The 22,992-nt window shown below is 40.4% G+C and overlaps 1 protein-coding gene across 1 annotated transcript in view; it reads left to right on the top strand.

Moving 5' to 3' along the window:
• The window catches only part of ACOT12 (acyl-CoA thioesterase 12), a 92,638-nt gene extending 72,072 nt beyond the window's left edge, over positions 1-20,566 (top strand). Inside the window, exons 13-15 of the mRNA XM_053701461.1 lie at positions 1,682-1,810; positions 9,163-9,289; positions 20,040-20,566. Of these exons, the coding sequence (XP_053557436.1) occupies positions 1,682-1,810; positions 9,163-9,289; positions 20,040-20,183 (400 nt within the window). The 3' untranslated portion in view covers positions 20,184-20,566. The remainder of the gene's footprint in view (positions 1-1,681; positions 1,811-9,162; positions 9,290-20,039) is intronic.
• The last annotated feature ends 2,426 nt before the right edge of the window (positions 20,567-22,992 follow it).

Below are 22,992 nucleotides of genomic sequence, written 5' to 3'. Positions count from 1 at the left end.
AGTGAAGATGTCATCTCGGCCACCTTGGAGGTTGCCTCTGAGGAAGGACCTTCTAACTCGGGGTCCATTCCTCCATCCAAATCTCGTTTCTCTGAAGCTGACTGCTTGAAGATTGAATGATTAGTTCTGGCTAAGCGTGGGTTTTCCGAGTCAGTCATTGAGACCATGATCCAGGCTCACAAGCCTGTTACTCAAACAATTTACCATAAGGTATGGCGTAAATACCTTTTATTGGTGTGAATCAAAGGGCTACTCTTGGAGTAAGGTCAGGATCTCTAGAATTTTGTCTTTTCCCCAGAAAGGTCTGGAGAAAGGGTTGTCAGTCAGTTTTCTGAAAGGTCAGATTTCTGCATTATCTATTTTGTTACACAAGCATCTGGCGAATGTGCCAGATGTTCAATCTTTTTGTCAGGCCCTGGTCAGAATCACGCTTGTCTTTAAACCTGTTGCTCCTCCTTGGAGCTTTAATCTTGTTCTTAAAGTTTTGCAGCAGGCTCCGTTTGAGCCAATGCATTCCATAGATATTAAGTTGCTATCTTGGAATGTTTTGTTTCTTATTGCTATCTCTTCTGCTTGGAGAGTTTCAAAACTCTTGGCTATGCAGTATGATTCGCCTTACCTTATCTTTCATGCAGATAGGGCGGTTCTTCGTACTAAATTGGGGTTTCTTCCTAAAGTGGTTTCGGATAGAAATATTAATCTGGAAATTGTTGTTCCTTCTCTCTGTCCCAATACTTCTTCTCATAAGGAACGTCTGTTGCACAACTTGGATGTTGTGCGGGCTCTAAAATTCTACCTACAGACGACTTAGGATTTTCACCAGTCTTTTGCCCTGTTTGTTTGTTTCTCCGGAATACGTAAGGGTCAGAAGGCTACTGCTACTTCTCTTTCCCTCTGGTTGAGAAGTATTATTTGTTTTGCTTATGAGACTGCTGGTCAGCAGCCTCCTGAGAGAATTACAGCTCATTCCACTAGGTCTGTCTCCTTCTTGGGCTTTCAAAAATGAAGCTTCTGTGGAACAAATTTGCAAGGCTGCAACTTGGTCCTCTCTGCATAATTTTTCCAAATTTGATACTTTTGCCTCGGCTGAGGCCTCTCTTTGGAGAAAGGTTCTTCAAGCGGTGGCGCCTTCTGTTTAGGTCTGCCTGTCTTGTTCTCCCTCCCTATTAATTTTGTGTCCTCTAGCTTGGGTATTGATTCCCACTAGTAATTGGAATGACGTTGTGGACTCTCCATGTCTTAGGAAAGAAAACAAAATTTATGCTTACCTGATGATAAATTTCTTTCTTTCCGGACATGGAAAGTCCATGACCCCACCCTTAGACAGTTATTTCTGACTAAACCTCAGGCACCTCTACACCTTTATGTTATTCCTTTTTCTATTTCCCTTTGGTCGAATGACTGGGGTTTATGGGTAGGGGAGTGACACTTAAACGGACAGTTAAGAGCCACTTAAGTTAGCATTGAAGTCGCAGCAAAATAGTTACCTGCCACATTTAAAAAAAAAAAAATTAAAAAAAATTCGGAAATGAAGGTGTCCTTTATTTTTAGTGCTGTTAAATTCCCTTTTAAGTGAAATAAAACTACATGTTTTTTTAGAAAATACTTCACTGTCCCTTTGCAGTTTGCAGTAAAACATGGGGTTACTGTACTGAGTTGTATGTACATTTATCAATTTCAGGAGCTGTAAAGTAATTGAAACTGCTGGAGAAGATGATAAAATATTTTACATCACATGCCCACCTGTGAAGCAAAGCAAGTCCAGAGATTTTGTAGCACTGATGTCTCGTAGATATCCATGTAAAAACGGGTGAGATCTACTTGTTTTAATCCTATATCAATTATTGTAATGTGTTTTTTGCTTCTTTTTCTAGCCATAGTCATGTGCAAAATAGTTAAATAATAATTTTTTTATATACTTTAACATCACTTTTAAAAACTTAATAAGGTTTACACTTAAAGAGACAGTCTACACCTTAGTCATCTTAAAGTCTTACCTTAGATTAAACTGCAAATATCGTCCTGTGTCCCTTTCTATATCATGCAGAAGTAACTGTAAAAAAATAATTATAACTGGTTTCTGGCTGTTTTGAAATGACTGCCAAGCTCTGCCCAATGATGATATCATGATCTGGGCTCTATTAAAGGCTTTACTCGTCACAAAAGACTCACTAGTTGGATGCAACAGACTGTCAATGCTCTTCAGCAGAGTGCCTAGATGCAGCCCAGATCGTGATGTCCTCAGTGGATGGAGCTTGGCAGCCATTTCAAAGTGACCAGAAACCATATTTATTTTAAAATAGCTTTTTTTACAGTTACTGCTGCATGATATAGAAAGGGATGAATGAGGATATTTGCAGTATGACTTTAAGATGACTAAGGTGTAGACTGTCCCTTTTAAGAAGTAATATACACCTAAAAATCATAGGGGGGAAAAATAGGTAATCGTATATACACTGGAATCTTTATTAGAAACAATAGGACAAATACACAGAACTGGGTGTAGTTCAAAAGCAAACAATAACCGACTAGCAAACAGTGCACATCAAGACGATATTGCTTAAGAGATCTGCACCTTTAGTGATAACTTGTCTGAAGTCCACAAGCATCAGATGTACATTTTGCTGAGGTAGGATCCTGGTAGCCGTGGAATAAAAATACATACACAAACTATATGGAAAGAGGGCCAAATAAATAAAGTATAATGCAAGCTTATTTTTATTATCCATAACTAAACAATTTATATTAAAATCTAAAGCTATTTGCTGTTCCTTTTTAAGATTTTCTTTTATTTTTCACCATTTCTAGTAACCAAATTCAAATTAAGTGTAAACATGCTTAGTTGCGATTTGACAGCAGATGATGCTAGTAATTGTTGTTCTATCATATATCTTTCTATATGGTTTTCTTCTACAAGATACGACAAGTCCACGGATTTCATCCTTACTTGTGGGATATTAACCTCCTGCTAACAGGAAGTGGCAAAGAGCACCACAGCAGAGCTGTATATATAGCTCCTCCCTTCCCTCCAACCCCAGTCATTCTCTTTGCCTGTGTTAGTAATAGGAAGAGGTAAAGTGAGGTGTTAGTTTTAGTTTCTTCAATCAAGAAGTTTTTTATTTTCAAATGGTACCAGTGAGTACTATTTTCCTCAGGGAGATATGGAAGAAGATTTCTGCCCTGAGGTTGATGATCTTAGCAGATGTAACTAAGATCCATATTGGTTCCCACAGAGCTTCTGAAGGTAGTACAAGATAAATCTTCAGTGTGGAGAACGGTTTCGTGCTACAAGCAGCATTGAGGTATGTGCGGTCCTTTATTTCTGAGGAGACTTGGTATATCAGAACTGGCTGATATTTTCTCCCTGCAAGGGAAGGGGTAAGCAGTAGACCTGTAAACAAAGGGTATTACTGAAAAACCTGTGTTTATTTCATTTTATTGACATAATGTGCTAAGCATTTATAATGGGCTTAAAAGCAGCAAATAAAGGGACACTGGGAGAGGCAGCTTAACGGTTTTTGTGTGTTCATATAAACAGTATGGCTGTATTTCATGTGTGCTTAGGGGTAAAACAAATCCACATGGCTATTACTAAACCGCTTCCCATGCGGTTGTACAGTCTTATGCGATTGTCGTCCATGATGGGCGGGGCCTATTTTCACGCGCTCAGACGCGCACTTCACTCTGGCTGAGAAGGCAGCAGGCATTAGCTCCGGTTGAGCCTAGACTGGTGTTCTGTTAGCTGGATCATTGTCGAGTCATTTTGCAGTACCCTGGGGGCAGGTAGGCACCACAGCAGAGCTGTGGCGAGGTGCAGGGGTTATTTTTTCAAATCAAACATATTTTTGACTATAAATATCTTTTAGAGGTTAATTTCTCCCCTTGCTCTTGGGGTGCAATCATTTTTGGCACTATTGATTATGTGTAGTTAATTTTAAAGCGTTAACGTTTTTGAAGCAGTTTGGGAAAAATTGTGCGCTTTTTTTATATCTTAAAGGCGCAGTACACGTTTTTAAAAAAAAAATTAAATCAATAAATAAAGTGTTTAACGACTATTGTGGTTATTGCTAGTCTGTTCAACATGTCTGACATTGAGGATACTAATTGCTCTATGTGTTTAGAAGCCATTGTGGAACCCCCTCTTACGTTGTGTACCTCTTGTACTGAAAGGGCCTTACAATGTAAAAAGCATATTTTAAGTAAAGAAAGTGTGTCTAAGGATGATTCTCAGTCTGAAGAGAATCAGGATATGCCATCCAATTCTCCCCAAGTGTCATAACCTTTAACGCCCACACAAGCGACGCCAAGTACCTCATGTGCATCTAATTCTTTCACTCTGCAGGATATGGCTGCAGTTATGTCAACTACCCTTACAGAGGTATTATCTAAATTACCAGTGTTACAGGGTAAACACAGTAGGTCAGGTATTAATGTGAGTACTGAATCCTCTGATGCTTTATTGGCTATTTCCGACGTACCCTCACAGTGCTCTGAGTTAAGGGTCAGGGAATTGCTGTCTAAGGGAGAACTTTCAGATTCAGGAAAGATATTATCTCAGACAGATTCGGTCGTCATGTTCTTTAAATTAAATTTAAGCTGGAACACCTCCGCCTGTTACTTCGGGAGGTTTTAGCAACTCTGGATGATTGTGACTCTATTGTGATACCACCAGAGAAATTGTGTAAGATGGACAAATACCTAGAAGTGCCTACTTACACTGATGTTTTTCCGGTTCCTAAAAGAATTTCGGAAATTGTAAAAAAGGAATGGGATAGACCAGGTATACCGTTCTCTCCTCCTTCTAATTTTAAGAAAATGTTGCCCATATCAGACACCATTCGGGACTCTTGGCAGTTGGTCCCTAAGGTGGAGGTAGCTATATCTACCCTGGCTAAGCGTACAACTATACCTATTGAGGACAGTTGTGCTTTCAAAGACCCTATGGATAAGAAGTTAGAGGGTCTTCTAAAGAAATTATTTATTCATCAGGGTTTTCTTTTACAACCTACAGACTGCATTGTTCCAGTTACTACTGCAGCAGCTTTTTGGTTTGATGCTCTAGAAGAGTCTCAGAAGGTTGAGACCCCATTAGAGGATATTTTAGATAGAATTAAGGCTCTCAAGCTAGCTAATTCTTTTATCACAGATGCCGCCTTTCAAATTGCTAAATTAGCGGCGAAAAATGCAGGATTTGCCATTTTAGCACGTAGAGCGTTATGGCTCAAATCGTGGTCTGCTGATGTGTCCTCAAAGTCTAAACTTTTAGCTTTTCCCTTCAAGGGTAAGACCCTATTCGGACGTGAACTGAAGGAAATCATTTCTGACATTACTGGAGGTAAAGGCCATGCCCTACCTCAGGATAAGTCTGTTAAGATGAGGGGTAAACAAAATAATTTTCGTTCCTTTCAAAATTTTAACGGAATACCCTCTGCTTCCTATTCCTCCACAAAGCAGAAAGGGAATTTTGCTCAATCCAAGTCCGTCTGGAGACCCAACCAGGCTTGGAATAAAGGTAAACAATCCAAGAAACCCGCTGCTGCTAAAAAGACAGCATGAAGGGGCGACCCCCGATCCGGGACCGGATCTAGTAGGGGGCAGACTTTTTCTTTGCCCAGGCTTGGGCAAGAGATGTTCAGGACCCCTGGGCATTGGAAATCGTGACCCATGGGTATCAACTGGAATTCAAGGATTTTCTCCCAAGAGGGAGATTTCATCTTTCATGATTATCTGTAGACCAGATAAAGAGGCGTTCTTACGCTGTGTAAAAGACCTCTCTACCATGGGAGTAATTTGTCCCGTTTCAATACTGGAATAGGGACAGGGGGTTTTAATCAAATCTTTTCGTGGTTCCCAAAAAAGAGGGAACTTTCAGACTCATTTTAGATCTCAAGTGTCTAAACAAGTTTCTCAGAGTCCCATCGTTCAAGATGGAGACTATACGAACAATCTTACCAATGATCCAGTAGGGTCAATATATGACTACCGTGTACTTGAAGGATGCATACCTTCATATCCCTATCCACAAGGATCATAATCAGTTCCTAAGGTTTGTCTTCCTGGACAAACATTATCAGTTCATGGCGCTTCCCTTCGGGTTGGCCACAGCACCCAGAATCTTCACAAAGGTTCTAGGGTCTCTTCTAGCGGTTCTCAGACCACGGGGCATAGAAGTGGCGCCTTATCTGGACAATATTCTGATTCAGGCGTCAAGTTATCATCTGACAAAATCTCATATGGACATAGTGTTGTCTTTCCTGAGAACTCACGGTTGGTGAACATAGAAAAGAGTTCACTAGTTCCACGGACAAGGGTACCCTTCTTGGGAACTCTGATAGACTCGATAGACATGAAAATATTTCTGACGGGGGTCAGAAAAGCAAAGATTCTTAATACTTGCCAAGCACTTCAGTCCATTCCTCGGCCATCAGTGGCTCAGTGTATGGAAGTCATTGGATTAATGGTAGCGACAATGGACATTATTCCGTTTGCTCGCTTTCATCTCAGACCACTGCAGCTGTGCATGCTCAGACAGTGGAATGGGGACTATGCAAATTTATCTCCTCAGATAAATCTGGATCAAGAGACCAGAGACTCTCTTCTTTGGTGGTTGTCGTCGGATCATCTGTCCCAGGGGACATGTTTCCGCAGACCCTCGTGGGTGATGGTGACAACGGATGCCAGTCTTCTGGGCTGGGGTGCAGTCTGGAATTCCCTGAAGGCTCAGGGTGTATGGACTCAGGTGGAGTCTCTATTTCCTATCAATATTCTGGAACTGAGAGCATTATTCAATGCGCTTCAGGTGTGGCCTCAGTTGGCTTCGGCCAAATTCATCAGATTCCAGTCGGACAATATCACGACTGTGGCGTATATCAATCATCAGGGGGGAACAAGAAGTTCCTTGGCGATGATAGAAGTATCAAAGATAATCTGATGGGCGGAGGCCCACTCTTGCTGTCTATCGGCAATCTACATCCCAGGGGTAGAGAACTGGGAAGTCATCAGACTTTTCATACGGCGGAGTGGGAACTCCATCCCAAGGTGTTTGCCTCATTGATTCGCCAATGGGGCAGACCGGAATTAGATCTGATGGCATCTCATCAGAATGCCAAGCTTCCACGTTATGGATCCAGGTCGAGGGATCCTCAGGCCGAACTAATAGATGCCTTGGCAGTGCCTTGGTCGTTCATCCTAGCTTATGTGTTTCCACTATTTCCGCTCCTTCCAAGCGTGATTGCTCGGATCAAACAGAAGAGAGCTTCAGTAATCCTGATAGCGCCTGCGTGGCCTTGCAGGACTTGGTATGCGGATCTAGTGGACATGTCCTCTCTGCCACCATGGAAACTTCCTTTGAGACACGACCTTCTCATTCAAGGACCTTTCCAACATCCATATCTAAATTCTCTGCAGCTGACTGCTTGGAGATTGAACGCTTGATTTTATCTAAGCGAGGATTCTCTGATTCGATCATTGATACTTTGATACAGGCTTGAAAGCCTGTCACTAGAAAAATCTATCATAAGATATGGCGTAAATATCTTTATTGGTGTGAATCCAAGGGATACTCATGGAGTAAAGTTAGGATTCCCAGGATTCTGTCTTTTCTCCAAGAAGGATTGGAGAAAGGGTTATCGGCAAGTTCCTTAAAGGGTCAGATTTCTGCTTTGTCAATTTTGCTTCACAAATGTTTGGCAGATGTTAAGTCTTTTTGTCAGGCTCTAACTAGAATTAAGCCTGTATTTAGACCAATTACTACTCCCTGGAGTTTGAATTTAGTTCTTCAAGGGGTTCTGTTTGAACCCATGCATTCCATAGATATTAAATTGTTATCTTGGAAAGTTCTGTTTTTAGTTGCTATTTCTTCTGCTCGAAGAGTTTCTGAGCTTTCAGCGTTACAATGTGATTCGCCTTATCTTATATTTCATTCTGATAAGGTGGTTTTACGTACCAAACCTGGATTTCTTCCTAAGGTTGTTTCAAATAAGAATATTAATCAGGAAATTGTTGTTCCTTCCTTGTGTCCTAATCCTTCTTCTAAGAAAGAGCGTCTGTTACATAACCTGGACATGGTCCATGCCATGAAGTTTTACTTACAGGCAACCAAGGATTTCCGTCAATCATCTTCATTATTCATTGTTTATTCTGGAAAGCGTAGGGGTCAGAAAGCTACGGCTATCTATCTTTCTTTTTGGCTGAGAAGTATCATCCACCTGGCATATGAGACTGCTGGACAGCAGCCTCCTGAAAGAATTACGGCTCATTCTACTAAGGCTGTGGCTTCCACATGGGCCTTTAAAAACAATGCTTCTGTTGAACAGATTTGTAAGGCTGCGACTTGGTCGTCCCTTCATTCTTTTTCCAAATTTTCCAAATTTGATACTTTTGCTTCTTCTGAGGCTGTTTTTGGGAGAAAAGTTCTTCAAGCAGTGGTGCCTTCCGTTTAGGTATCTGTCTTGTCCCTCCCTTTCATCCGTGTCCTGTGGCTTTGGTATTGTATCCCACAAGTAAGGATGAAATCCGTGGACTCGTCGTATCTTGTAGAAGAAAAGGAAATTTATGCTTGCCTGATAAATTGATTTATTCTACGATACGACGAGTCCACGGCCCTCCCTGTCATTTTCAGACAGATTATATTTTATTTTTACAACTTCAGTCACCTCTGCACCTTTAGCTTTTCCTTTCTCTTCCTAAACCTTCGGTCGAAAGACTGGGGGTGGAGGGAAGGGAGGAGCTATATATACAGCTCTGCTGTGGTGCTCTTTGCCACTTCCTGTTAGCAGGAGGTTAATATCCCACAAGTAAGGATGAAATCCGTGGACTCGTCGTATCGTAGAAGAAATCAATTTATCAGGGAAGCATAAATTTCCTTTTTATTGTTAACCTCTGGCTTTTAAATGGCTATTAAAATGTGTTTTTATTAAATGATCAAGTCTCCAAAAGCAGCCTTTAAACAAATTTTTAAAAAGGTGAAACTTTTGATAATTTACCAAGTATTACCCAGAAACACATGCTTTGGTGTAAGCACTCTGCATTGATTTATTCTGTGGAGAAAATGTTACCTTACTTGATGTACAGGTGCAAATGTTCCAAGCAATAAAAATTTGGAATTAAAGATAAATGATCTCTATTGTAATGGCTGTGCAAACATCTATTTTGTCACCACAGGGAGCCATATGTTATAGCAATGAGATCGGTGACTCTTGCATCATGTCCGCCAACAGCTGAGTACTTGAGGAGTGAGGTGCAGTGTGCAGGATTCTTGATCTACAGCCAGGAGAAAGATTCATGTCAGGTGTGTTGTTTTTTTCGCATTTATTTTTTTAGTTTTGTTTTTGTTATAGAACTAGCTTCTGTCTAATATGAATCGATTTACATCCTTTCTGGTTTCCTACGGATCATCTAAATGTGTTAATTCATAACATAGAATCCAGCTTTGCCATGTAATTTCCTAAATTTGGGTACATCTTGCAACATAGGCCTTACAAGAAACCCCAAAAATTGAGATTTTCTCCATTACTAAAAGAGCATGTACAGAATTCTATCCTGTTTTACACCCTCTCTCCTAGACCTCCACTAACAATGTGATCTTTATCTGCTGATCACACAAGATAGGTGAGTCTCCACAAAAGGAAAAAAGGGAGCTAAAGTACCAGTCCACCAGTAAACGGTGTCTTCAGTTGCTGGAGTTGTTGGTCTATTTAAAGGGACAGTCTACACCTTAGTCATCTTAAAGTCTTACCTTAGATTAAGATGTAAATAGCTTCTTGTACCCCTTTCTATATCATGCAGCCAGGAACTGTAAAAAAGTTAGTTTAGAATGAATATTGTTTCTGGCCACTTTGAAATTACTGACAAGCTTTGCCCACTGATGACATCACGGTGTGAGCTGCATCTAAGTACTCTGCTGAATAGCATTAACTGTCTGTTGAATCCAACTAGTGAGCCTTTTGTGATTGAACTAAATATTTAACCCAGAGCATGTCGTCATCAGTGGGCAGAGCTTGGCAGCCATTTCAATTTTTTTTTCTGTTCCTGCTGCATATGATATAGAAAAGGTGCAGGAGACTATTTGCAGCTTAATCTGAGGTACGAGTTTCAGATGACCAAGTGTAGACTGTCCTTTTTAAGAAGGGATACCCACAGGGCCGGATTTACATCTCAGGTGGCTGTAGGCACAAAAACCTGAAGCGCCCCCCCCCCCCCACCCCCCAGAAAAAAAGTGGAAAATATGAGGACTTTTTTATTATTATTATTTAGGACAACTAAAAATATTTGTTGTAATGGAAGCTACACCAAAAATCAATATTCACTTGACTCAAATGGCCATACAATTTCTATTATGTATAACAAAAACAAATCATGTTAAACTTTTAATGCAAAATATTCTAAAGAAAACCCTATTTAAAGGGACATAAAATGTGACAGTTTGCTGGGCATTTTATTATTGCACTAGTGCTTGCACAGAAGTGTGTTAGCCTCTTGCAAAAGAATTAAACACATAGTCAATGTCAGTTCTGAGACAGCAATACACATCTGTGCAGACCCAGATGGGCTCATAGGACATGTTTATTGACAAGCCATTAGTGTATTGCTTTACTGGAGATGACTTTGACTATGTGCTTAACACTTTGTTGGAGTTAAACACAGTTTTGTGTAAACAATAGCAATATTAAAACTAGCAGCATGCAAGCTCATCACCATCAACAACCTGTGCAGCCAGTGGAAGAAAATATAAAATGTAGGTATTTTTTTCCACTACATGAAAAAAAATCTTGTAAACTCTGATATTTTTGGTACAAATACACACAGATGTTGCATTTATTTTGTTCTGAAATATAAATATCATATGATGTTGCTCTCAAAGGAAAACATGGAATGTTGTAGATTATATGTAATCCAGGGGTCAACAAATGTGTTTAAAATTAGAACTTAGAAATTCAATTTACCACAATACCCCGCCTCCTTTTATAAGAAGCGGAGTAGCGCCATTTTTAGTTCTTGTTGTATTCTGCTGTGGGATCCGCCTCTTTCTCTGGTTGAGAGCTGAGCGGCATTCTCATTCTATATGTTAAGCACAGATGCATGTAAAAAAAAAAAAAATCAATGTGTCTGTTTATTAACTTATGTGTACATTATCAAATCCTTAAAGGGATACTGTACCCAAAAATTTTAATTTCGTGATTCAGATTGAGCATGAAATTTTAAGCAAATTTTGAATTTACTCCTATTATCAAATTTTCTTCATTATCTTGGTATCTTTATTTGAAATGCAAGAATGTAAGTTTAGATGCCGGCCCATTTTTGGTGAACAACCTGGGTTGTCCCTGCTGATTGGTGGATAAATTCATCCACCAGTAAAAAAGTGCTGTCCAGAGTACTGAAACCAAAACAAAGCTTAGATGCCTTATTTTTCAAATAATGATAGCAAGAGAACGAAGAAAAATTGATAATAGGAGTAAATTAGAAATTTGCTTAAAATTGCATGCTCTTTATGAATTACAAAAGAAAAAATGTGGGTTCAGTGTCCCTTTTAAGGTAAGGTTTTATATTTCAGGTCTAAGAACCACTGTAGTTTAGTGGTTATCTTTCAGGATGTAGATCCAGTCTAAGATATGTTAAGTTTTTTGTCATTGAGCATATGTTCAGGGTTTATGGTTTGTTGGCTTGCGAGGACCAAATTGTATTTCTACATATCTGTCCCTCATTTTAGAATTAAAACTAAAGAATAGAAATAAAGATATTCTTGTTTGAGCCTCAGGTCTCTCAGGACTTATTTAGACAGAGTATTTGCATATGCAATTCTGTGCTGCATGTTTCTCCTTTTTATTGAAAGTACAGATAGGTTGTTGCCCTCTGAGCCTCATGTCTCCTTTACGGATCCATGGATAAGAAGCTGGAGGTTTAATTGCTAATTTAGAACAATGATTTGTCCTATTAGACTTCAGCATTGTGGCTGAAATCTTGGTCAGCTGAGAAGCCTACCGGTGGCTTAGTGGTACAGCCTAGGCTTTTATAGTTCTGCAGTTGCAGGTTCAATATTTCTCCTGTTAAGTGTAGTCAGTCCACGGGTCATCCATTACTTATGGGATTATATCTCCTCCCTAACAGGAAGTGCAAGAGGATCACCCAAGCAGAGCTGCTATATAGCTCCTCCCCTCTACGTCATACCCAGTCATTCTCTTGCACCTAACTAATAGATAGGACGTGTGAGAGGACTGTGGTTATTAAAATTAGTTTTTATATCTTCAATCAAAAGTTTATTTTAAACAGCACCGGAGTGTGTTGTTTTTTCTCAGGCAGCATTAGAAGAAGAATCTACCTGAGTTTGTGTATGATCTTAGCGGTCGTAACTAAGATCCATTTGCTGTTCTCGGCCATTCTGAGGAGTGAGGTAACTTCAGAACAGGGGACAGCGGGCAGGGTTCACCTGCAAGGAGGTATGTTGCAGTATATTATTTTCTAAGGAATGGAATTGACTGAGAAAATACTGCTAATACCGATGTAATGTAAGTGCAGCCTTAAATGCAGTAGTAGCGACTGGTATCAGGCTGATATGTATGTATGTTACACTGAGGTATTTCTGGGGAATGGAACTTCACTAAGAAAATACTGTATACATTTAACTTTTATTTGAGCCCCCACTGCAGTGAAAGCGACTAGCAGCAGGCTTATTAGTATCATTTCATAATTTTATTTTAAAACGTTTTACTGGCATGTTAATCGTTTTTTTCTGAGGTACTTGGTGATAAATTTTTTGGGCATTATTTTTCCACATGGCTGTCGTTTATTTATGAATAAATTCAGTTTACTGAGCTTCCCCACTGTTATAATATGAGTGGGAGGGGCCTATTTTGGCGCTTTCTTGCGCAGTAAGAATTCAGTCACAGTTTTCCTATTCCTTCCTCCATGATCCAGGACGTCTCTACAGAGCCCAGGGGTCTCCAAAACTAGTTTTGAGGGAGGTAATCACTCACAGCAGACCTGTGAGACTGTGCTTTTGACTGTGATAAAACGTTTATATTCTGTTATCCGTTTTCTGGGTATTAAGGGGTTAATCATCCATTTGCTGGTGGGTGCAATCCTTTGCTAACTTATTGCATTTACTGTGAAAATTTGGTTGCTATAACAAATTTGGTTCATTGTAATTTCAACTGTGACAGTTTATTGGTGCTTCTTAAAGGCACAGTAACGTTTTTTATATTGCTTGTAAATTTATTTCAAAAGTATTTTCCAAGCTTGCTAGTTTCATTACTAGTCTGTTAAACATGTCTGACACAGAGGAAACTCTTTGTGCAATATGTTTAAATGCCAATGTGGAGCCCAATAGAAATTTGTGTACTAATTGCATTGATGCTACTTTAAATAAAAGTGTACATGTAAAGAAAATTTCACCAGACAACGAGGGGGAAGTTATGCCGACTAACTCTCCTCACGTGTCAGTACCTTCGTCTCCCGCTCAGGAGGTGCGTGATATTGTGGCGCCAAGTACATCAGGGCGGCCCATACAAATCAATTTGCAAGACATGGCTAATGTTATGACTGAAGTATTATCTAAATTGCCAGAAATTAGGGGTAAACGCGACCACTCTGGGGTGAGAACAGAGTGCGCTGATAATAATAGAGCCATGTCTGATACTGCGTCACAATTTGCAGAACATGAGGACGGAGAGCTTCATTCTGTGGGTGACGGATCTGATCCAAGTAAACTGGACTCAGACATTTCAAATTTTAAATTTAAGCTTGAGAACCTCCGTGTATTGCTAGGGGAGGTATTAGCGGCTCTGAATGATTGTAACACGGTTGCAATTCCAGAGAAAATGTGTAGGCTGGATAAATATTTTGCGGTACCGACGTGTACTGACTTTTTTCCTATTCCTAAAAGGCTTACAGAAATTATTAACAAGGAGTGGGATAGACCTGGTGTGCCCTTTTCTCCCCCTCCTATATTTATAAAAATGTTTCCAATAGACGCCACCACACGGGACTTATGGCAGACGGTCCCTAAGGTGGAGGGAGCAGTTTCTACTCTGGCTAAGCGCACCACTATCCCGGTGGAGGATAGTTGTGCTTTTTCAGATCCAATGGATAAAAAGTTAGAGGGTTACCTTAAGAAAATGTTTGTTCAACAAGGTTTTATATTACAACCCCTTGCATGCATTGCGCCTGTCACGGCTGCGGCGGCATTCTGGTTTGAGTCTCTGGAAGAGACCATTAACTCAGTTACATTGGATGAGATTACAGACAAGCTTAGAATCCTTAAGCTAGCTAATTCATTTATTTCCGATGCCGTAGTACACTTAATTAAACTTACGGCTAAGAATTCAGGATTCGCCATTCAAGCGCGCAGAGCGCTGTGGCTTAAATCTTGGTCAGCCGATGTGACTTCTAAATCTAAATTGCTTAACATACCTTTCAAAGGGCAGACATTATTCAGGCCCGGTTTGAAAGAAATTATCGCTGACATTACTGGAGGTAAGGGTCATGCCCTGCCTCAAGACAGAGCCAAACCAAGGGCTAGACAGTCTAATTTTCGTGCCTTTCGTAACTTCAAGGCAGGAGCAGCATCAACTTCCTCAGCTCAAAAGCAGGAAGGAACTGTTGCTCGCTACAGACAGGGCTGGAAACCTAACCAGTCCTGGAACAAGGGCAAGCAGGCCAGAAAACCTGCTGCTGCCCCTAAGACAGCATGAAGTGAGGGCCCCCGATCCGGAAACGGATCTAGTGGGGGGCAGACTCTCTCTCTTCGCCCAGGCTTGGGCAAGAGATGTCCAGGATCCCTGGGCGTTAGAGATCATATCTCAGGGATATCTTCTGGACTTCAAAGCTTCTCCTCCAAAAGGGAGATTTCATCTTTCAAGGCTGTCAGCAAACCAGTTAAAGAGAGAAGCGTTTCTACGCTGTGTACAAGACCTTTTATTAATGGGAGTGATCCATCCAGTTCCGCGGTCGGAACACGGACAAGGGTTTTACTCAAATCTGTTTGTGGTTCCCAAAAAAGAGGGAACCTTCAGACCAATTTTGGACTTAAAGATTCTAAACAAATTCCTAAGAGTTCCATCGTTCAAAATGGAAACTATTCGGACAATCTTACCGATGATCCAAAGGGGTCAATACATGACCACAGTGGATTTAAAGGATGCCTACCTTCACATACCGATTCACAAGGATCATTATCGGTACCTAAGGTTTGCCTTCCTAAACAGGCATTACCAATTTGTAGCTCTTCCCTTCGGGTTAGCCACGGCTCCAAGAATCTTTACAAAGGTTCTGGGCTCTCTTCTGGCGGTACTAAGACCGCGAGGAATTTCGGTAGCTCCGTACCTAGACGACATTCTGATACAAGCGTCAAGTTTCCAGACTGCCAAGTCTCATACAGAGTTGGCTCTGGCATTCCTAAGGTCGCATGGGTGGAAGGTGAACGTAGAAAAGAGTTCTCTATTGCCACTCACAAGAGTTCCCTTCTTGGGGACTCTTATAGATTCTGTAGAAATGAAAATTTACCTGACAGAAGACAGGTTAACAAAACTTCTAAATGCTTGCCGTGTCCTTCATTCCATTCAACACCCGTCAGTGGCTCAATGCATGGAGGTAATCGGCTTAATGGTAGCGGCAATGGACATAGTACCTTTTGCACGCCTGCATCTCAGACCACTACAATTGTGCATGCCAAGTCAGTGGAATGGGGATTATTCAGATTTGTCCCCTATGCTGAATCTAGATCAAGAGACCAGAGATTCTCTTCTATCGTGGCTTTCTCGGCCACATCTGTCCAGGGGGATGCCCTTCAGCAGGCCAGACTGGACGATTGTAACAACAGACGCCAGCCTACTAGGTTGGGGCGCTGTCTGGAATTCCCTGAAGGCTCAGGGATCATGGACTCAGGAGAGTCTCCTTCAAATAAACATTCTGGAATTAAGAGCAGTTCTCAATGCTCTTCTGGCTTGGCCTCAGCTAGCAACTCTGAGGTTCATCAGGTTTCAGTCGGACAACATCACGACTGTGGCTTACATCAATCATCAGGGAGGGACAAGGAGTTCCCTAGCGATGATGGAAGTCTCAAAGATAATTCGCTGGGCAGAGTCTCACTCTTGCCACCTGTCAGCGATCCACATCCCAGGCGTGGAGAACTGGGAGGCGGATTTCCTAAGTCGCCAGACTTTTCATCCGGGGGAGTGGGAACTTCACCCGGAGGTATTTGCACAACTGCTTCGGCGTTGGGGCAAACCAGATCTGGATCTCATGGCGTCTCGCCAGAACGCCAAGCTTCCTTGTTACGGATCAATGTCCAGGGACCCGGGAGCGGTTCTGATAGATGCTCTGACAGCACCTTGGGTCTTCAACATGGCTTATGTGTTTCCACCCTTCCCGATACTTCCTCGACTGATTGCCAGGATCAAACAGGAGAGAGCATCTGTGATTCTAATAGCGCCTGCGTGGCCACGCAGGACCTGGTATGCAGATCTAGTGGACATGTCGTCCTGTCCACCATGGTCTCTGCCTCTGAGACAGGACCTTCTGGTTCAGGGTCCTTTCAAACATCCAAATCTAATTTCTCTGAGGCTGACTGCATGGAGATTGAACGCTTGATTCTATCAAAGCGTGGATTCTCGGAGTCAGTGATTGATACCTTAATACAGGCTAGGAAACCTGTTACCAGGAAAATTTACCATAAAATATGGCGTAAATACTTACATTGGTGCGAATCCAAGAGTTACTCATGGAGTAAGGTTAGGATTCCTAGGATATTGTCTTTTCTACAAGAAGGCTTAGAAAAGGGTTTATCTGCTAGTTCGTTAAAGGGACAGATCTCAGCTCTGTCCATTCTTTTACACAAGCGTCTGTCAGAAGTTCCAGACGTTCAGGCTTTTTGTCAGGCTTTGGCCAGGATTAAGCCTGTGTTTAAATCTGTTGCTCCACCATGGAGTTTAAACTTAGTTCTTAACATTTTACAGGGTGTTCCGTTTGAACCCCTTCATTCCATTGATATCAAGCTGTTATCTTGGAAAGTTCTGTTTCTAATGGCTATTTCCTCGGCTCGAAGAGTCTCTGAGTTATCGGCCTTACATTGTGATTCTCCTTATCTGATTTTTCATTCAGACAAGGTAGTTCTGCGTACTAAACATGGGTTCTTACCTAAGGTAGTCACTAACAAGAATATCAATCAAGAGATTGTTGTTCCTTCATTGTGCCCTAATCCTTCCTCAAAGAAGGAACAACTTCTGCACAATCTGGACGTCGTCCGTGCCCTGAAATTCTATTTACAGGCAACTAAAGATTTTCGACAAACCTCTTCCCTGTTTGTCGTTTATTCTGGACAGAGGAGAGGTCAAAAGGCTTCGGCTACCTCTCTCTCCTTCTGGCTTCGTAGCATAATACGTTTAGCCTATGAGACTGCTGGACAGCAGCCTCCTGAAAGAATTACAGCTCATTCTACCAGAGCTGTGGCTTCCACTTGGGCCTTTAAAAATGAGGCCTCTGTTGAACAGATTTGCAAGGCTGCAACTTGGTCTTCACTTCACACCTTTTCAAAATTTTACAAATTTGACACTTTTGCTTCTTCGGAGGCTGTTTTTGGGAGAAATGTTCTTCAGGCAGTGGTTCCTTCCGTGTAAAGGTCCTGCCTGTCCCTCCCGTCATCCGTGTACTTTTAGCTTTGGTATTGGTATCCCATAAGTAATGGATGACCCGTGGACTGACTACACTTAACAGGAGAAAACATAATTTATGCTTACCTGATAAATTCCTTTCTCCTGTAGTGTAGTCAGTCCACGGCCCGCCCTGTTTTTACGGCAGGTCTAAATTTTAAATTAAACTCCAGTCACCACTGCACCCTATAGTTTCTCCTTTCTCGTTTGATTTCGGTCGAATGACTGGGTATGACGTAGAGGGGAGGAGCTATATAGCAGCTCTGTTTGGGTGATCCTCTTGCACTTCCTGTTAGGGAGGAGATATAATCCCATAAGTAATGGATGACCCGTGGACTGACTACACTACAGGAGAAAGGAATTTATCAGGTAAGCATAAATTATGTTTTTGTTTCCTCCAAATCCACGCTTCTGGTGTTTCCTTTTCAAGGATGAGACCTTGTTTGGACTTGGTCTGGCAGAATTATCCTCCTGACTTTACGGGTGAAAAAAGTTTTTTTTTTTTTTTTACCACACATCAAGAGATTAAGACTAAGGGAAAAGTTTTTTTTCCTCTTTCTGCAAGGTCAGTCATGTCTTTTGCAGTCCAATCTAAGATTTTCTCCCAGGGGCAGATTTCTCCTTCTAGAGTATCTGCAATCCAGGTATGATGCGGGACATTCCTTAAATTGGGTTCAGGATCTTCCTCTCTGGGAGTGATAGTTCCAGTCCCAGGCTGGGAACGGGATCTAGGATTTACCTTAAAAGGACACTAAACCCCAAAAAAATATTTCACGATTGAAGTAGAGAATACAATTATAAACAACATTCCAATTTACTTCTATTATCTAATTTGCTTCATTCTTTAGATATCCTTTATTGAAGAAATTGTAAAGCACATGGGTGAGCCAATAACACGAGGCATCTATGTGCAGCAACCAATCAGCAGCTACTGAGCCTATCTAGATATGCTTTTCAGCAAAGTATATCAAGAGAACGAAGCAAGTTAGATAATAGAAATAAATTAGAAAGTTGTTTAAAACTGCATGCTCCTTCTAAATCATGAAAGAAAAAATGTGGGTTTCATGTCCCTTTTAAGTTTCTCAGGTTCTGACCTTCTAAGTAGTATCCATTCTCTTTGGTTCAAGAGGGCCTGTTCATAATGAATATAGACCCGAAGGATGTGTATTTATTGTTCCCATGATTCAAGATCTTCTCTAGTTTCTGAGTGTCATCACCCTAGAAAGATTTTTAGGTCTTGGGGTAATGCAAAGGTGATTTTCTGGACAGTATATGGTTCAGCTGTCATCCTTCCTTCGAGCAAACTCTTAAGAGATCTTGTCCAGTCTACTTCCCATGGTTGGGAAATGAATCTGGAGAAGAGTTCCTTGTTCCATCTACAAGGGTGATTTTATTTGGGGACCTTGTTAGAAATCCTCTTAGATAGAGAATCTATTAGAGGTCATATAATCAAAGATTTTATTTATTTTCCTCGGTCTGCAGTCTTCTGTCTAGCCAACAGCAAGCTCTAGTGGTCCGGTAGATATAATCAAAAAAGGAATTGAGGAGCACCAAACGAGCTTAAGGGTTAAAACGCAAAACATTTTTTATTTAATAATCGTTAAAAAAAAAACAGCGAGTTTTCAGCAACCCTGGTAAAACTGACATAAAGGGTAGAGGGAACAAGTGCAAAGGCTGACCTGTTTCGGCAAAGACGCCGTATTCTAAGCCTCGTGTAAAAGGTTAAACACAGACTGCATTAAAAACAATCCCAAAAGGGGATCTGAACATTTATTTCCAGATATGGTGAGTCCACGGCCCTGCCCTTTATTTTAAGACCATTATTTTTTTTACTAACACCTCATGCACCTCTACACTTTTTGTGTTATTTTCTTTTTCAATTTCCCTTCGGCTGAATGACTGTGGGTTATGGGTAAGGGAAGTGACATTTAACAGCTTTGCTGTGGTGCTCTTTGCCTCCTCCTGCTGGTCAGGAGTGATATTGCCACTCGTAATTGATGATGCCGTGGACTCACCATAACCGGAAATAAATACATTTCAGGTAAGCATAAATTCTGTTTTTGCATTGAAAGAATGCAGAATGTCTGTCTCCATTTAATGGAGTAATTCTAAACTGGTCAGCAGGAAAACCCATTGCTGATGGTGACGAGGTAGGTGTACACTATTTTTTTAAGTTTAAAAACAAGATATATGAAAAAGGAAAGAATTTTTTTTTTTTTAATGCATAATTCTTCACAGAAAGTCCATATGTTTTTTTTATTTTTATAACTAATTCAGAAATGTTATATTTTGGAACTATGAACAGTGATACTGATTGTATGTGTGCTTACTGGCATTGTTCATTTTAATTACCCACTTTCACACTGTATTGTAATATTCCTCTATTTTATTTAACAGGTGTGTTACTTAAACCAGCTGACGTCTGGGATAATGCCTTATGTGGAAGAGAATCTCACAGGCTGGTCAAAGTCCATAGAAGAGACTGCTGCTTCATGTATAAGATTCTTAGAAACTGCTCAGGTTTATACCACTTTGTTGTAAATAACTTACATTTCTGGTAGCACCTTTTTGATTGCAGACACAATAAAGTTTCAAATTTTGAATGTGGAGAAAATAAGTCTCCACTTCAAACCAACGAATGACTAGCTAAACCATAGAAAATATTCAAATTTTGTAAGTAACACTGTCTGCAGATCAGACCACAGTCTTTGTATACATATTGTTATTTGTACTGTAATATAAGTAGAATGAATGGATTAGTACTGGACAAGTCTAAAGAATAATAACATATATATATATTTCTTACTCTTATTAAATTATGTTTAATATTTGCTATAATAATTATATAGGTCTTGTTTATTGCTCTAATAGCACTCCATAAGAAAAATATATTTTTATATTAATAAAGATGCAATTAATTTGAATACCTTTTTGTGTTTGGTCTTTTATGAAATTTGCAAAATGGTTGGGAAGTCTTGTAAGTGAAGAAAATCGGGTTTATCTGGTTATTGGCTGCAATTTTAAACACATTTCTAATTTTTCTAATCTTTGTTCTCTTGGTATCCTTCATTGAAAAGCATACCTAGGGCTAGCTGCTGATTTGTGGCTGCAATCTCTTGTCATTGGCTCAGACAATGTGTTCAGCTAGTTCTCAGTAGTACAAAGTACACCAAGAGAATGAAGTAAATTTGATACCAGACCTGGAGTGGGCGTTTTTCTAAAATTGCATGTTCTATCTGAATCATGACAAACATTTTGGGGTTTCATGTCCCATTTTTGCATCATCCAAAAGTTTGACACTCCCCTTAAGATGGATTGAATGGAACATGATAAAGCTCCTACTGGAAAAATAAAAAGATAAAGAGAATGAGCTAAAAAAACTATCTTGCTTATTGAAAAGGCCAGTGCCACTTTAACTCATGTTTTCTACAGAGAATATCTGTGTCCACCTCAAAGTACTGGTCTTGCAAACAAGCAAGAGACTTTTCACCGCTCATGTTCATTATTCTTTGTGTGTTCATTTTCATTTGTGTTTATGCAGATTACTCTGGGGCTTCCCTAAGAGTAAGAAGGGGAATCCAGAAGTGCCTCATATGTGTTAGAAATATGAAAGTGCACCTCAGTGACAAAGCCCAGAGAGGCTGAAATGTGTCTGGGGTTTGTTGCTTTGCTTTGTCCAGAGGAGAAGTCTTTAGTATTTTGGGCTATACTGCCGTTTTTGGCAGGATCAGGCTTATATGCTACAGGATATGTCTTCGCTGTGGAAGTCATGATGAGCTAAAAGAGACTGCACCCTGAGTGGCACAACAGCCAGGCCTTAGACAAGCATGTAGGTTTCTCCAGATCATGTTAAAAGCTTCTACTGTACCATGACTGTCAATTAGCCATATTATTTCACTTATGAAGTGCTCTGAAGTAGTATATTCATTGTGCCTCTTGTGTAGTATTTTAGAATCTGTCACCAGTGGTGGTTCTAGACAAATTTTACTTGGGGGGGGGGGGGGGCAAGGTGGGGCCAGTGTTTAATCAGAGGGGCACATTAAAAAATGGAAACAAATGATATTTAAACATTAAATACTTTAATTGTGCTTTATATTAAAATCATACAAACGTTTATTTTGTACATAAAGAGTGCATCAATTGAAACAATGAGGTAGGGCCATCAAAAATTAGAAATTAAATACAGTAGGACAATGCTGCAAAATGTGGGCATGGACCAATGAAAAAAATGTCACCACAGATAATATTTAACTGATGAGCCACTGAAAAGTCATAAAAATAATGTAATTTCCCCACACCTTTATAACCTTCTGACATGAAATTATGGAGGCCTTCAGCATGAAACGTTGCTGGTAATCCGCATTTAACATAAGTGCCAAAAAATAACATCAATTTATTTTAACGAACAAAACTCCACATCAGCTATTGGGGCTATCAGAGCCAATACTGAAATGTGTAACATAAGTAACATTTGAAAGAAACCAATCACATATAACAAAAACAGTATTTTGACCAAATAAACGGGTACAACAATGTGTCATTTCTATTTATGGAAGCCAGTGCTACTGTGGACAGTTGAATGTGATTACTTGATTATTTGAATTGGCGGAATCCTGGATCAATTGAATGTTAATCAAATATGGATACATAAATTGCTGTCATTCTTGGCAAATATTGCCATAGTGATATATTTGGTTTCCTGCTATTCAGAACTCTAGCACTACAGCAACAGGACACAGCAGTTGTGCTGTCTGGCAAAATAGTCCACAAATACATTAAGATCCAGGGCCTTGGCCCTTCTGGATTCTATACTCAGGATACCAATATCACAGAGTCTCTCAACCAGTCGTGGTGGAGGAAGGTTTTTATCAGTTTCAAAGTGGAGAAACTGCATTCACAAGAGGCAGAATGTTACTGGAAGTGTAACGGCAATCTTGCACAGTCTAAAGAGTTAAAAGAAAACTTCTCTGTATGGTTTAATGAAACGGATCAGCTCAACTGTACTGCATGGCTTTTGGATTTCACCTCTTTGTATTTCTTTTACAAAGATATGACGAGTCCACAGATTTCATCCTTGTGGGATATTAACCTCCTGCTAACAGGAAGTGGCAAAGAGCACCACAGCAGAGCTGTATATATATAGCCCCTCCCTTCCCCTCCGTCATTCTCTTTGCCTGTGTTATACTAGGAAGAGGTGAAGTGAGATGTCAGCTCATTATTTTATTATTAAGGGCTGCAGTATTATAAGGTTTTTGGGGACCACTTGTTTTTTTGTTCTAACTGCTTCCTATGCGGTATTTTGGATTTGTATGTGATTGCCCTCAATGGGCGGGGCCTATTTTTCGAGCGC

Source organism: Bombina bombina, chromosome 2 (genome assembly GCF_027579735.1).
Source record: "Bombina bombina isolate aBomBom1 chromosome 2, aBomBom1.pri, whole genome shotgun sequence".
NCBI lineage: Eukaryota > Metazoa > Chordata > Amphibia > Anura > Bombinatoridae > Bombina > Bombina bombina.
Note: the sequence above shows the minus strand (reverse complement) of the source record. Positions and strands in the feature narration are given on the sequence as shown.